This window comes from Pseudorca crassidens, chromosome 2 (genome assembly GCF_039906515.1).
Source record: "Pseudorca crassidens isolate mPseCra1 chromosome 2, mPseCra1.hap1, whole genome shotgun sequence".
NCBI classification, from domain to species: Eukaryota; Metazoa; Chordata; class Mammalia; order Artiodactyla; family Delphinidae; genus Pseudorca; species Pseudorca crassidens.
In genome coordinates this window covers 19,586,882-19,602,939 of record NC_090297.1, presented here as the reverse complement: position 1 = coordinate 19,602,939, position 16,058 = coordinate 19,586,882, and the positions used below count along the sequence as shown (strand labels likewise).

The 16,058-nt window shown below is 41.6% G+C and overlaps 1 protein-coding gene across 1 annotated transcript; it reads left to right on the top strand.

The window, feature by feature from the left end:
- Positions 1-2,795: 2,795 nt before the first annotated feature.
- Positions 2,796-8,703, top strand: SYF2 (SYF2 pre-mRNA splicing factor). The gene is made up of 7 exons (XM_067724622.1): positions 2,796-2,881; positions 3,113-3,223; positions 5,139-5,264; positions 5,681-5,798; positions 6,146-6,236; positions 7,394-7,492; positions 8,278-8,703. Exons 1-7 carry the CDS (start codon positions 2,855-2,857, stop codon positions 8,441-8,443), a joined length of 738 nt encoding a protein of 245 aa, XP_067580723.1. The 5' UTR covers positions 2,796-2,854; the 3' UTR covers positions 8,444-8,703.
- The last annotated feature ends 7,355 nt before the right edge of the window (positions 8,704-16,058 follow it).

Here is a 16,058-nt window from a genome sequence, read left to right as displayed (position 1 = left end):
TTAAGGGTCAGTTTCCCCTGTTACAGCTTTTCATACTTCTTCTTTGTGGCGCCTACATAAATAATTAAATAAGCGTGGAACTGACTGTTTAGTGCAGTTAATTTAAATGAGACAAGTTTCTTAACAACTATGAAAGCAGCAAATCTAGCAGTCATAAGCTTATATTTTTTCTACATTATGATTTGACAGAGCAGTCGTAACACGTATTTTTATTCTTTAGGAATACAGAAATGTCAGTTATTTTCAGTATGATCACTTAACCAGAATTACACGATTTGTAAAAATATTTTATCCGTCAAAGCCCTACATACTCAAACCAAGTAATTAAGGAGAGTTTAATAAAGGGACTGTTTACAGAATTGTAGACTGGGTTAAGAGAAACCAACAAAAGAGTGAAGCATTCCAGGGCTAGCAACAAGAGGGAGCTATTGCTACCCCTAATCCTAATAAGAAGAAGGAAGGATAGGATAGGAGAAAGTCTTCAGACAGAAGATGTGACTAAAGAAATGCAGCCAACCCATAATCCAGTCAGGGAATAGATATCCTGACCATTTATTCTCTTCTATTCTAGAAAGCATCACTTTCCCACTAAATCCACTTGTGAACTTTCTATTCTGTTCCTTTTTTTTTTTTTTTGGTGGCCCATATGGGGACTGCACCCATGACCTTATTCTGTTCCGATTATGTGTCATTTTCTGTGCCAATGTTTTTACTGAAGTCTCTTATTAAGTTTTAATTCCTAGTAAGATAAGTTCCTTCTCAGTTTTTTTTTTTCCAAAACTACTCTTGGCTGTTTCTGTAAAAAATTTTTAATTTTGGAATTGGAAATATATTAATATGATTCGACGTATATATGTATATATATAGTAAATCCCCCAGATTGTCACTTATATTAGCTTCTTGCAAAGCAAAAATATGTTCTTAGTAACCCTAACCCTGCCCATTGCCTCTTAAATATAGCATACTATAACCATATACAGTTCTGTACCTTGCATTTTTCATTTAGTATACTTTGGAGAACTTTCCAAATTAGTATACAGAGAGCTGCCCCATTCCTTATTTATTTATTTATTTGGGCTGTGCCGCGTGGCTTGTGGGATCTTAGAAGCCCGACCAGGGATTGAACCCATGCCCCCTGCATTGGAAGCACAGTGTCCTAACCACTAGACCGCCAGAGAATTCCCTGCCCCATTCCTTTTTACAGCTTCCCCCGAATGTACCATAATGTATTTAACCAGTCTTCTATTGACAGACCTTTGAGTTGTTTCCAATTTTTTGCTTTTACAAAAAACTGAAATGAACAACCTTGTACATAAGTCAGTTTATGCCTGTGCAATTGTACCTGTAGGATAAATTCCCAGATAGCTGGGTCAAAGATCAGATGCCTTTGTAATTTTTATAGATATTGCCAAATTGCTCTCCCTAAGGGTTGTACCAATTTTCAGTCCTACTGAGACAGGCTGGGACCTGGGACCACAAGGAAACAATAAGGGACTAAAAATAACTGGGTACATGAGCAGCTGGGGCAAATTACGAACCACACAATACAAAAAGGCCCAAAACCCAACTGCCACTTCTGAGATGTCAGGAACAAAAGCAGTCTACTGCAGCATGATCCCTGAACACAGCACCACCAAACAGGTGGGCAGACCACCTAAGCCAACCGTCTGGCCCAACCTATGGATCCGCCCCTACCATTTAAAAGGACCAGCTAGCGTGCCCCTTCTCCACCACTCCCTCAGGGAGCTAACAAGGGCACCTGTTACTTGTTTTCACTCCCTCCTGCTACAGCAAGAGTCCCAATTCAAACCTTGCTTGAATTCCTCATCTGGCATCATCAATTTCTATTGATTAAAGAGTCCAAGAACCCTGGCTGGTAACACTTCACAGGCTCACCGATAGTTTCACTGAACTTTTAGATTTTTGTCACAATATTTTACAGTTCCAAAAAAACAAAAACAACCCACTGAGATTGATGGAATAGTATTACATTTATACTCATTCGAGATACTCATTTGTGATATTACATTTTTCTATTGTCTTCCAACCAGAAAATCATCACTTACTGAAATTTAATTTCTTTGTACTTTATTTCGTATTTTTCTTCACATTACCGTTTAAATCTTATACCCAGGTATCTTTTCATTTGGGGGATTACTTTTTCATTTCCACATCTAATTAATGGTTTTAGTGAATAAAAAAATTATTTTCATGTATTTCTCTTGTATCCAGCACCTTAACTGAATTATATTAATAACTTTAGCACTATTATTAATTCTGGCTCAGTTTCACCGCTGAGCACGGAAGAACGAACAGGATGGGACGGGTCCTGCTCTCTGCAGTTTACAACGTCGTTGGGGAAAAAGAAAACGAACAGACGAGAAAAACACCTTACATATATTAAAGAGAAAGAAAATGGTAACATATGACAGTACTAAGGGCCTACGCGATACAACGTAGTCAGGGGAGACCTGCCTCGGAGGAGGTGACACAGGTTAAGCGCTGAATGGAAAGCACTTTTCGCTGAAGGGTGCAGCACACAGTTGAGGTGACTTTCCACGAGGCTCCCAGCTCCACCATTCCTACCTAGCCAGCCTCTACCGAAACCCCCAGCGCTTCTCTCTCAGCCTCCACCCTTCCGGCCCCCGCCTCTGCGGCCTTTTGCGGCTGCGCAAGGCCCTGCCCAATTGAAAACGTTTCACTGCCAAAAGGGGCAGGGATTGGTCCTAAATTCCTGAGGCTGACAGGAAGGGGCGGGGCTTATAGTAGGCTATTAATCTGTATTGACGCTGCAGTCCGAAGGCCGGCGGAAGTGCTCTGGGTTGTTGCCGGAAGTGGGCGAGGAAAGGTTGTGATGGCGGCTGCGACTGTAGCAGAGAAGGTGAGTGCTGCCGGCTCTTTCCAGGGGTTTTAGTTGGGGAGGGCTCTGAGGGACGGCAAGGGCGAGAGGTGGAGGAGGTGCTTGTGTGCCGGGCCAGGAAGGCGCAGATACTCTGGGGCCTGGGTCGGCGGTGAGGGCCCGGCCTGGGCTGTCGGGACCCGCGGGTAATCCGCCTGGGCTCTCCGGGGAGAAGCCTAACCGGCCCCAACTCCAGCCTGTCCTCCGCCACAGGTGCCGGTAGACGGCGCGGAGGAACAGCAGCCCCCTGCGGCGGCCGAGGAGCTGGCCGCCCAGAAGCGCGAACAGAGACTGCGCAAATTCCGGGAGCTGCACCTGAAGCGGGTGAGTCGCCCTGGAGGCCAGCTGAGACCTGTCACGTGGCCAGGCCCGTGCGCGTTTGTGGAGCGACGAGGAAGCCGCACCAGCGCGTGTGACAGACTCGCAGAGCTTGATGAAAGTTTAGTCCCGATGCTTCTCAACCTGGCAACACATTGTAGTCACTTTTGGAAAGGGACATGCTTTCACCAAGCTTTCTTTCACGCCCATCTGTTTTAACTTAGTTGGGCTAGTTTGGGGGTCTCTGTTACTAACCGCCTCCGTCCTGTATGATTCTAGTAAACTCTTCATTTTACCTAGGGAAATATGTGGAGCTAGAGACTGGAAGAAACTTGTCCAGTAAGAAAGCTGGTTGCCTCTTCATTCAAAAATAATCAGCAAATCTCGGGAAGTCTATAGGGTCAGTGGTTCAGCTAGTAGGTGGGGAACTAGATGAGTAAGATAAGTCCTCTGCTCTTAAGTAGAGGAGACGTTCTAGATAGAAATTATATTGTGATAAATGCCATGCTTGAGTGAGGAACAAAGTGCCTTGGGAGTGCAGTGAAGGAGAGATGGGTATAGTTTAGGGGCCCCCAGGGAGTGCCTCGTATAAGAGGTGATACCTAAAGTACTGCTATAAAGATGAGTAAGATGTTACCAGAAAAATAAAGAAGTTTGAGGAAGAAATATCTAAGCAGAGGGAACAAATGCAGAGGAAGAGAATTCACGTCAAGGATAAGAGTCCAGCAAACAACTGGCTGCAGTTGGAGCTGAGAAACAAAAAAGCAGCTCTTGACTGTTTCACCTCAAGGGGGCCTGACTGGTAGCTTGGCCATGGTTTCACAAAACTCCAACATCACTCTGACTGTCACAGTGTGACGAAAACAAAACTGTTCAAACCACAGAAATGACCACACAGCACCCACTTCTGCTAACACCAGTGACAAATACAGCACTAGCCTCACTCCATTAGTTCTGCTTCCTGTATAAAAACTGAAGATACCCAGTCATAGAATGCCCTGGCTTTCTGACGGTGCCTAACCCAGGGCACAACCATGCTTCCCTGAACCTTTCCCTCCAGTCACCTGATACAAACTCAAATCCTGTAAGTGGCTCCTCCTAACACCCTCTCACTGAAATGCCTCCAGTTCCCCATGGTTTGCTGTTTCCTTCAATGCAATACACGCAACTTTGTTTGACTACACATGTGTTCTTGGTGTCTTCAACTGGAGGGCATTGTCAGAGCCAAGAGTATGTGAGGGATGGTTGTTGAGACGAATGTTCTGGGTTTTTCTCTTTACCCAGAAAAATTTAATAAAGAATTCAGCACACTTACATATTTACTTGGAGGGACTGTGTAAAGAACATGGGGTTGGATTAAGAGACATGTCTTCCTGGACTAACGGCCACCAGCCTGTAACCCAAGAAACATCTAACTTAAGTTGTCCCTAAGATGGTATACTCATTTTGTTTTATGCAGTTATTTTAAAACAGACTCTACATACAGTAATTTAAATGGAAAATGCCTTTCATTTGACATGATGTAAACTGCTAAAATATCTAAAGAGGAGGGGGGACTTGGGAAAGGTTAGAGATATTATGATAGGTATTAAAGCCCCCAGCCCCAAATTGAGGCTTCTTCTTTGCATCAGTCAGGATTAAAAGAGAATTGAAAGTAGAATATCTTTCTCATAATGTGAGACATTAACGCCCAGGCCTTTGGCACAGCAAACTAGTGCAGCTCAACACATTTCTTGACTGTATACAAATGCAGCCCTAATTAGGCCGTTTCCTTGCTTAAAATCCTCTGATGGTTCTCTTGCTTTTAGGGTAAAATGGAGTCCCCTTGTTAACGTGTCTTGACCTTCCTCAAAGAGGGAAATATTTGTTTGGATTTATTTTCATGTTTCAGCCGATAGCCTTTTTGCGTTTATGGTTTTAGAATGAAGCTCGTAAATTAAATCACCAGGAAGTTGTTGAAGAAGATAAAAGACTTAAGTTACCTGCAAATTGGGAAGCCAAAAAAGCTCGTTTGGAATGGGAACTACAAGAAGAAGAAAAGAAAAAGGTTAGGAACTACTCCGCTATTTTCATAAGTGGTTTATTCAATCTTTCTAGAGTATTAAGGCAGTAAAAAATGCTTTTTACCAGCTACCAAGCTTTGGGTGAGTAATTTAACCTCTCTGTGCCTATGTTTTCTCATCTGTAAAATGGGACCTGTAATAATTATTTGAGTTAATTATGAATTAAATGAGTCAATGCATGTAAAACATTTAAAAAAGGGTCTGACACCTGATAAATGTTGAATAAGTATTATTTTTTAGATTGATGTACTCACTTCTTATATACCATAGTAGATTATCAAATTTCCTTCAAATATTAATCATTATTTTTAATGTATTGCTTGATATCTTTATTTAAAATAGGTCAAATAATTGCTTGAATCATTTGGGCAGGCATTAGCTTTTTTCCTTTCTTTTTCAGGAATGTGCAGCAAGAGGGGAAGACTACGAGAAAGTGAAGTTGCTAGAGATCAGTGCAGAAGATGCAGAAAGATGGGAGAGGAAAAAGAGGAGGAAAAATCCCGACCTGGGATTTTCAGGTAAAACTCACCTTTACTTTATTGAATGAGCCTGTGAGGTAAGCGTTGCCTTCAGTGTTTCTGATTTTAAGAAAGGATATACCCCTTCATGGAATATTCTCCAAGAGGCTTACTCCCAAGAAAAATACAGACATATCTCCTAGGGTAGAAGTAAAAAAGGCTGTGCTTGAGGCAGCTGGATCCCTTTACTCATTGTGCTAAAATTAAAGCCTATATTATCAGCATCTTCAGGATAGAGGCTCTGCTTAGATTAGTGCGTATATTGCTAATAATAATTTTGACTTTTCTCTGAATAGTAATGACCAAACAAGGAAATATATCATTTCCGATTCTCATTTTATTTTTAGATTATGCTGCTGCCCAGCTTCGCCAGTACCATCGGCTGACCAAACAGATCAAACCGGACATGGAAACATATGAGAGACTGAGAGAAAAGCAGTAAGTTGACAGGACTAATGCCAGTCCTTTTTCATCCTGAAGTGATTTTTTTTTTTAAACATTACACTTTATTTATTTATAAATTTATTTATTTATTTTATTATTTTTGGCTGCGTTGGATCTTTGTTGCTGTGCGCAGGCTTTCTCTAGTTGCGGCGAGCGGGGGCTACACCTTGTTGTGGTGTGCAGGCTTCTCATTGCGGTGGCTTCTCTTGTTGCGGGGCATGGGCTCCAGGCGCGCAGGCTTCAGTAGTTGCAGCACGTGGGCTCAGTAGTTGTGGCTTGTGGGCTCTAGAGCACAGGCTCAGTAGTTATGGCGCACAGGTTTAGTTGCTCCACGGCATGTGGGATCTTCCCGGACCAGGGCTCAAACCCATGTCCCCGCCTTGGCAGGCGGATTCTTAACCACTGCGCCACCAGGGAAGCCCTTCTGAAGTGATGATGTACTTGTGCATGTATATAAACGTACATACATAGATACAAACAGACTGCAGTGCTTGGGTATGGGTTATCCACAGCTGTTTAAGAATAGTTTCTGGTCGTGATGACACTATTTATTGCTCATCCACAGCAGTTAAGCTAACCACCTGGTTATCTTTCTAGCTGGGCATACTATGACAGGGTGTTGAGAGTTTAATACCCAGATTATCATAGTTATTCAGATATTTTGGGACGCAGAATGCTTTAGTGCCAGGATGGGTGAACTTCTGCTGTAAAGGACCAGATAGTAAATATTTTAGGCTTTGTGGGCTATGTGTTCCCTGTCATAGCTACTCCACTCTGTCCTTGTGATGTGAAAGCAGCAGCAGCCTGTAGAGGAGATATAAACAAATGGACTGTGTCCCAGTAAAACTGTTTATAGAAACATGCTGCAGTTTGTTGGCCTGCTGTAGTGGAAAGAGAAATATCCTGAGCCTAGAAGCAAGTCCTTTAACCTCTGGCCCTGGGCTCTTTCATCTGTAGAATGAAGGTGTTGGCGTAAGTGATTTCTTACTTCTGTCCCTTCTAATTCTGTGTTGTTTTTTTTAAAAAGGTAAGGTAGGATCCCATAGTATAAAGATATGTATGTATTTTATCTCTCATCGTGAATGGTAGTTTAGTTTGAAAATGTGGAGCACTTGCAGTGTTACTACAAGTCCCTGTTGCCATCTTTCCAGTGAGGAAGAGTTTTACCCAACATCCAACAGTCTTCTTCATGGGACACATGTGCCTTCCACAGAGGAAATTGATAGGATGGTCGTAGACCTGGAAAAACAGTGAGTACTCCGTGTAGCAGCCTGAAATTTTAAACGTTTAATGACAAAATGGACATAATATGCTTAGAATGAATTGAGAAGACAGATATTATACTTCCTAATTTCTGAGCTAGCATCTCTAGTGGTTTTGGGGACAGACAGTAAGGATGGGTTGAGTCCCTATGATTTGGAATGAAGAAACAAAATATTGATGGAATTGAGTTGTTATAATTGAAAATTATAAAGAAAATTATTCTTTAAGAAATTATTCTTGTTTTTACTTTAACAACCATTCCACTCTTTGATTTGAAGAAGTACAAATGTTCTAGTAAATCTATCTTTGTATATTTGTGTTTCTTAATACTGATAGGAATGTGTTTCCTGATGCTGATCAGGCAGAGCAAAATGAATTTATATTATAGGAGCTAATACACTTAAGTATTAAGAATAGTGTCTAGTATATACTGTGTACTCTGTTCATATTAGCTGTGGTTATTATTAATATAATTACTGTTGTAATTATTTTCTGTTAAGTGATACTTCATGTGTCCAGTTCCTAGCAGTGTAGCATTGCTCTTCTAGAAACATTCTAAAGATGAGTTTGTATTTACTAAATTTCATGGTTCATACCCAGGATTGTGCTGTTAATTGGCAGTTTCAACTTCATCTTGATGAAACTGGCCTTCCTCCCGCCCCTTCCCAAAGTGCTAGTCTTAAGTGTACTGATTCTATTCTATTTGGCCATGTTTTATTAAGATCAATAAAGAAGGCAGTTTTGAATTTTATAAATTATTTTCTTCTCCCAGAATTGAAAAACGAGACAAATATAGTCGGAGACGTCCCTATAATGATGATGCAGATATTGACTACATTAATGAAAGGAATGCCAAATTCAACAAGAAGGCAGAAAGATTCTATGGGAAATATACAGCTGAAATTAAACAGAATTTGGAAAGAGGAACAGCTGTCTAATCCCTTCAGGAACTGTTTAGAAGCTTGAGAATGGAGTGAAAATTTCTACTAGCAAATTGAAGTTCTCTTCAGAGTTACACCAGTAAACCAGAACTCGGTCTATGCCTTCCCACTCAGCATTTAAAAATAAATGTTTTTTCTTAAACTTCTACTTCCATGTATATTTCCACATTTTTGTGCTTGGATATAAGATGTATTTCTTGTAATGTACTTGTTTTGTAAAAATCTACTTTGTATAAATTCTATTATTTTTCTATGTATTTTAAATGTGTATGACTGTTGAATCTTTGAAGCATTTTGGCTTTAAGAATGCTGGCAGCATACGTAAATGCAGTCATTGTTACTTTGAATGTTTTTATGAATTTGACAAAATCTAGAGCTGGACTCAGGAACTATTTGGGGTTGTAGACTCTGAAGCTAAGGACGGTGATGAGGAAGGGAGCAGTGGCTGCTGGAGGGTAGGTATAGGCTCTACCCGGGCTGCTTGGGACCAAGTTCAGGAAGTAGCAGAACTGTCCTCCCATGAATACTGACTATGCACAGTTCCCTTTTAAAAAAGGAAATGTCTTGTGGAATAGAATCCCTACTAAACAATTTATCATTTAAAACAAATATTTGTATTTGTACATTTATATATACACAAATATACACATACATGCTTCCATTCCACAAACATTAAAAATTTTTCTATTATAGGAAATTCCAAACATATTCAAAAGAAGACAGAATAGTACAATGAGTCCCATATACCCAATGCCCATCTTCAATAATTATCAACTTAATGCCAATCTTTGTTCTGTCTTTATTTCTATCCACTTTTCCCTGTATAACTCCTGTGTTATTTTGAAGCAAATACTAAATATATAATTTTGTCTATAAATATTTCAGTATGTATCTGAAAGATAAAAACTTAAAAAAGGCCACAGTACTATTATCGCAATAATAGTTTAATAAAAGTCAGGAGTGAGAGATTGGTATAATTTTTTTCTATGTGATGGTAACAATACTAAGTACCTAATTAGGACATTCCAAATTAAGAAAAATCTGAAATTCAGAGAAAATTTCACAAATATTTCAGCTTTTGTGTTTAATGAACATTTAATACCACTCGTAATTGTTCCCTTTTAAAATTCATGTAGTACTTTCTGTTTCTGCTCTTATTTTGTTTCTTCTAGCATTTAATCTGTGTGCAGTTAATCAGGTCTGATCATAGGGCTTTGATGCTGCCTCTGAAAATAGATATGTTTCTTTTCCCATTTCCACAACTTTAGTTCAGGTCTTTAGTCCTGAGTATTGCAATAGCCTTAAACAAAATCACGTCAAGAAACATTGTCAAATAGAATCTGGCAAGGTATTTAAAAGAATAATTCACTATGAGACAGCAGGGTTTATTCTAACAATGCAAGAGTGGCTTGTAGACATGTTAGTTACCTGTCCAATATCAATTCTCTTTTCTTCATAACCATCCAAACCCTGATTTTTTGGGTGAATTTGTGGTAGAATTTCCAGCTAAACATTTGTTTCCCCAGACCAACTTGCTGTTACAGGTGGTCAAATGTTATAGTTCTGGCTAATAAGACACAATCTAATTATTCTGAGAAATCTTTTGCTTTCCTGGTAAGGGAGTTGCCACTCCCTCCCCCTTCCTTCCAGCTTGGATCACATACGTGAGGCCTGGAGTTTTAGCAGCCGTCTGTGCCATGAAGTAACAAGCATGAGGATAAAGTCAGTGTGCTGAGGAGAGTGGAGAAGAGCTTGCATTCCTTTTGGCATTGCTGAGCAGCTGCACCGGCACTGGATGCCTGCCTCTCATCTTCCTGTTCCTCGCTGCTGAATAAACTTATGACCAATGCATATTTCAATTTCAGGACAAATGTTACATATACAAAAATCAATAGTTTTTTCTCCACTGTAGAAATAAATACATAGAAATGGAGATGGGAGGAAATAGTTACAATAGCAATAAAAATAAGAATCTGCTGAGACACAAATTTAATGAGAAGTCATAGGAGAATCTACTGAGACTAATGAGAAGTCATAGGACCTACGTGAAGAAAATTATAAAATCTAATGAAAGAATTAACAGGAGTATAACTGAGTCACTTTGCTGTACAGCAGAGACTGGCACAACATTGTAAATCAACTATACTTCAGAAAAAAAAAAAAGAGTCAAGACTTAACTTCCAGCCAAGATGGAGTGACGGGGTGGATTTACCTTGCCACTTGAAATGTTAAAAAACAGTAGTTTTCAAGGTAATGGAAATCAAGGAAGGCCAATGGTTCCTAAGAGAGGAAACAAACAGGTGTAGCCCTATGATCACCTCAGCTTACTGTCTTTAGCGAACTTCCAGCCTGTGGCGCATGGCGGAAGAACCCAGGCAGAGCCCAGGGGCGCCCTTCGTTGAGGAGATAGAGCTGAAAGTCTGGGGACACCACAGTGGCAAGATCTTACAGTACGGAGTGTTGGAGAGGTGGGAGCTGCACACAGAACTCTGAAAGTCTGCAGAGGTCTCTTCAAGTATCAGGCAGAATACATGTGTGAGGAAACGACTCGAGGCTGAGGGGAGAATAGCACCTGGCCCTCACGTGTGGCCAGGAATAGTGTTTTCCACCAGCTGAACTGGAAAACTTCGTAATTCATGGAGTAGTATAGTGAGGTTTTGCCTCAGTAGTGGAGAATAATTAGTCCTAGACTAAACACTGCTTAAAAGTGTTTGCCTAAAAATCTTAAAAGTTAAGACCTGAAAGAAACTTTCTGAATAATTTAACTACAGCCTAAAACAAAGATTAAGAATCATTGTAAAAAAAGATAGAAATATCTAGTACCCAAAAACATCAAGTTCACGATGTCCAGCATCTAACAGAGAAACAGGAAAGTAGGACTCATAATGAGAAGAAAAATCAATCTAAACTTACCAAGAACTGACACAGATGTTTGAATTAAGAGAAAAATCAGGGCATTCCCTGGCAGTCAAGCGGTTAGGACTCTGCACTCTCAGTGCCGAGGGCCTGCGTTAAATCCCTGGTTGGGGAACTAAGATCCCACAAGCTGCGCAGTGTGGCCACCAAAAAAAAAGGACAAGTCAAACAGTTACTATAGCTGTACTCCACATGCTCAAGGAGTTAAGAAGAGACAGGAAGATATAAAAAAAGACCTACATCGAACTTCTCAACATGAAAAGTACATGTCTGAGATGAAAAGTATACTGTATGGGCTTAATCGCAGATTAGACATCATGAAAGAAAGTAGTAAACTTGGAGACACAGCAACAGAAACCTTCCAAAAGGCAACACAGAAAGTAAAAGAATTAAAAAGTGAACAGGGCATCAGTAAGATGTGGGACCCTGTATGTGTAGTTTGGATTTACCAAGCAGACACTGCTGCCCATGGAAGGCTCTGGGTCTGAAGTCTGGTCTCTCTTTGTTCAAGTATGAGCAAATATGAGAGGCATTATGAAAGGCATATTAGCACCAAGCCTTTTCCTTGACATAGTCACAAGGTTGAGAAAGATTTGAAAAGGGTCTGCCTGTCTCAGGGGTGCCCACCTGCGAGACACATCTTGCCCTTTGGAAAATGCTGTGCCAGCAGAATGGAGATGATTTATGTCAGTCCTTCCTAACCCATCCGTGGGACTGATGAAATTGAGTGCCTAAAAAAGGAAGCGAGGCCTATTTGGGGGGGATGTAGGGGGTGTGGCTGGAGACAGAGGCAATGTGAGCAACCCCTCTTTGACCCCAACCTGACTGCTGCTGAGTCCCCATTAGCCATTGCTTATTCAAAGAGAGAAGGAGCAAACAGTGGTCCTGTGGCCCTGCTGCAGCAGTCCTGGATGGGTATGCCCCTCTGACAGTGCTCCTTCCTACCCTCTCCTGCCCATCAGGGCAGAGCTGCCTCTCCACTGGTCCTTTGTCTTCAACACTGTGCTATCTCAGTGGGCACACCTTCCTCACTGGCTCATAATTCTCACTTGGCTCGACTGTGTTCTCATACTTGGGAAACCCAGTTGAATAGTTTTCAGCCAGGTGGTGAAGCTGACCATAACAAAATGATCTCTAATATTTATAATTAATTGTGGTATAGCATAGTGTTCACAGCTGGCTCTGGAGTGAGTTTGCCCCAACTGGATTCCTCCTAAGGCCTTAGTGAAATGGGTGGTGGTGGTTAATAGCAATAACCTCACAGGGTTGTTGTTGGTATTAAATGGATAATCCATGCAAAGCACTTAGCGAGGTGGGCTGGTGCAGAGTAAATGCTTGCAGTTCCTGTGGTCACCGTCATGTTCTCCAATGGAACTCTCCTTTCTCAGGGCAATAGACACTGTACAATAGCCATGAAAAGCATGGACTCAGGTGTCAATACAGTCTGGATTCAAATCTCAGTTATTCCATTTACCAGGCAAAAGATCTTGGGCAAGTCACTTGCACTGTTCACTAGGGCTTCCACAACAGAATACTACAGACTAGGTGGCTTAAACTACAGAAATTTATTTGTTCACAGTGCTGGAGGCTGGAAGTCCAGGCTTAAGGTGCTGGCAGGGTTGGTTTCTGGTGAGGGCTCTCTCCTTGGCTTGCAGACAGCCACCTTCTTGCTGTCCTAATGGCATTTTCTCTATGCATGTGTATTCCTGGTGTCTCTGCCTCTTCTTATAAAAACACAAGTTGTATTGGATTAGGGCCCCACCCTATGACCTCATTTAACCTTAAGGACCTCCTTAAAGGCTCCATCGCCAAGTCTAGTCAAATTGGGGGTTAGGGCTTCAGCATATGAATTTGGGGGGACACAATTCAGTCCATAACATCAACCACCTACTCTGTGCTTCAGTTTCCCCAGCTCTAAAACTTGTTAATAATGCCTGCCTCTGAGGGTTGCTGGGAGGATTGGATGAGTGTAATATGCTTAGACATGTCTGGTTTATAGTAGGTACTATGTGAATTATAATAGTAATAATGGAATGAATACGTACTGTCCTCATGGATATTTCCTGTACTTTCTCACTTCCAAATCAAGATAATGCCAAATTGAACATTCAGAAATCTCCAAGAGAGGTAGGATTTCTGTGTGACTTGCTCCCTGCCCCCAAAAGTCTTTGGCTTTTTTTTTTTTTTTTTAGGACCAGCGGAGACTTCCTCTTTCTGCCAATCTGAAGTTTTGAAGAGATAGGAAACCCAGGAGCTTTGAAGCCACCCTTCCCCAGGCCTTTCCTGGGGCCTGCATGCTGCAGCACTGCTCCTTGCTCTGTTGGCAAGCTCTCTTCAGAAGCTCACTGCTAATGCAGATTTAACCTTGAGCTCTCCTTGGGCTGCTTCTCCAATCCAAGGCAGTTAGAATCAAAGTCCAGTTTCTTTCTTTTTTTAATATTTATTTATTTATTTATTTTATTTGGCTGTATCGGGTCTTAGTTGCGGCACGTCATGGGCTTAATTGCCCTGCCGCATATAGGATCTCAGTTCCCCGGCCAGGGATCGAACCTGCGTCCCCTACATTGGAAGGTGGATTCTTAACCACTGGACCACCAGGGAAGTCCCCAGAGTCCAGTTTCTGACAAACAACAACTACTTGCAGAACCCAGGGATCTGAGAATCAGAGGTCCCTCCTGGATTTTTTGCTACGATAGGACCGGCACTTATGGTCAAATCATTAAAGCCAAAACAAACAAACAAACAATCCTTATCTATAAAAATGTTCACTTTTTGAATGAATAGTTTAGCTTTGGATCCAGTCTTGTCCCTGCAGATGAGGTTGTCGGATTTTTGTTTGGAAACCTGCAGGCTGTTGGGAGCTCAACAGGCTGGAGGGACCACGAGAAACTGGGAGATACTGACAACATCTCACCTGGCTGAAACCTGTGTGTGTACATGCAAGTGTGTGGTGTGTGGTGTGTGGTGTATGTGTGGTGTGTGTTGGGAGGGGCAGGTGTGTGTTTCTTTGGCTAGAAATGACTCCTTGGGGAAAGATGCAGAAAATACCCCACAATCTCAGAGGTATACTCTACAATGTATGGAGTCTTCCATACATAGGATATCGGTCACCACATGTATGTAAAAGTAAAACACCTAAAACATACCACAATTTTTACAAAGTCCTGCTTTGGCATTTCTCATTCTTAATGTAATAGAAGCCCTCCAATAAGGAGGGGTCTGTCTCTCACCTGTTGCTTAGAGGCCCATGTGCACAGGGACAGAGCCTGAAAGCAGAAAGGGGTGGGGAAGGAAAGCAGGGACAATTAAAGAGCCCTTTGGAGTGATCATGGCAACTGTTTAGCTCTCCCTTGTGGGGTTTGAGAAGCATAGTTTCAAAGTCAGTCGTACTTTTTTAAACCCAAGAAGAAAGCATTTGGCTGTTTCCTAGTTATAACATTAATCCATAGTCATTTTAGAAAATTATTTCTTCTAATTGGGAGGTGGGGAAGGAAGTATGGAGTTTGATCAGTTTATGAAATCCTTAAGTATGGGAACCACAGAACTAATTTAAACCTCTTGTTAAAAAACTAGGTATAACTTACATAAACGCACAATCTTAAGATGAATTTTTACATATTTACAACCAGGTCAAGCCTAGAGGGATACCTCATGACCTCTCGCCGTCAAACCATCCCCCAGAGGTAACCATTATTCTGACCTCTATCACCTCAGATCAGTTTGCCAGTTTTGAGCTTCCCGTAAGTGGAATCATATAGTATCTAGTTTTCAGAGTCCGACTTTCTTAGCCCAACATCATGTCTAGAGTGAGATTTGTCCAGGTTGTGTGCAGGGCCAGCTTAAACTTTAAATCCCTTTCCAACTCTGAGATCATCTAGTTCTATAAGGAGGGAGGAAATGAGGGAAGAATACAATTTGAGAGAGACATTTGATGGAGTTTTAGAGTTGATAGTTTCAGGCTCTCAAAGAATGAGGATGACGAAAAGGAGAAGATGTTAATGACCTGTTCCCCCATTGCCTGTGGCCCGTAGGGGTGGGTAAATAACTGGTTTATTTAATTGACGACACTTCAGATCCAGAGGAGCTGTGCTCCTTGACTGAACTCCAGAAGTCTCAACTCCATCTGGACCTGATTTATATGATAAGATCCTGGACTTTAAGCTGGTGCTGTAATGGGATGAGACTTGGTGGTTTGCAGGAGGGGACTAGTGCATTTTGCGTATAGGAGAGAGGTGAATTTTTGTTGGCCAGGGGATGGGCTGTGGCAGGTTGGAATTTCCAAAGATGGCCACACCCCTAACTACCCCATTCTGCAAGCTCTTCCTACAATATGATGTTGATGATTCTCCATCAAGAGGTGGTGGATTAGTTTCCTAGGGCTGCTGTGATAAAGTACAGTCATCCCTCGGTACCTGCAGGAGATTGCTCAAGTTCCAGGGTTGGCCCTCCATATCTGTGGATTCCGCATGTGAGGATACGGGCTGATAGTACCACAAATTGGCTGGCTTGAACCACTGACCCTTATTGCCTCACAGTTCTGGAGGCTGGGTGTCTGAGACCAAGAACAGGCTGGTTCCTCCTGAGGTCTGTGAAGGAGAATCTCCTCCATGCCTCTTCACTAGCTCTGAGTGGTTTTCTGGCAATCTTTGGCATTTCTTGGCATGTAGAAGCATCACCCTGATTTCTGCCTTCATCT

What these genes read in the sequence shown, in the direction of transcription:
- SYF2 (XM_067724622.1), top strand. Translation starts at nt 2,855, where the DNA reads ATGGCGGCTGCGACTGTAGCAGAGAAG. An exon ending in CTGCGACTGTAGCAGAGAAG is followed by an intron (nt 2,882 to 3,112) that starts GTGAGTGCTGCC and finishes CCTCCGCCACAG; the next exon opens with GTGCCGGTAGACGGCGCGGA. An exon ending in GAGAGACTGAGAGAAAAGCA is followed by an intron (nt 6,237 to 7,393) that starts GTAAGTTGACAG and finishes CCATCTTTCCAG; the next exon opens with TGAGGAAGAGTTTTACCCAA.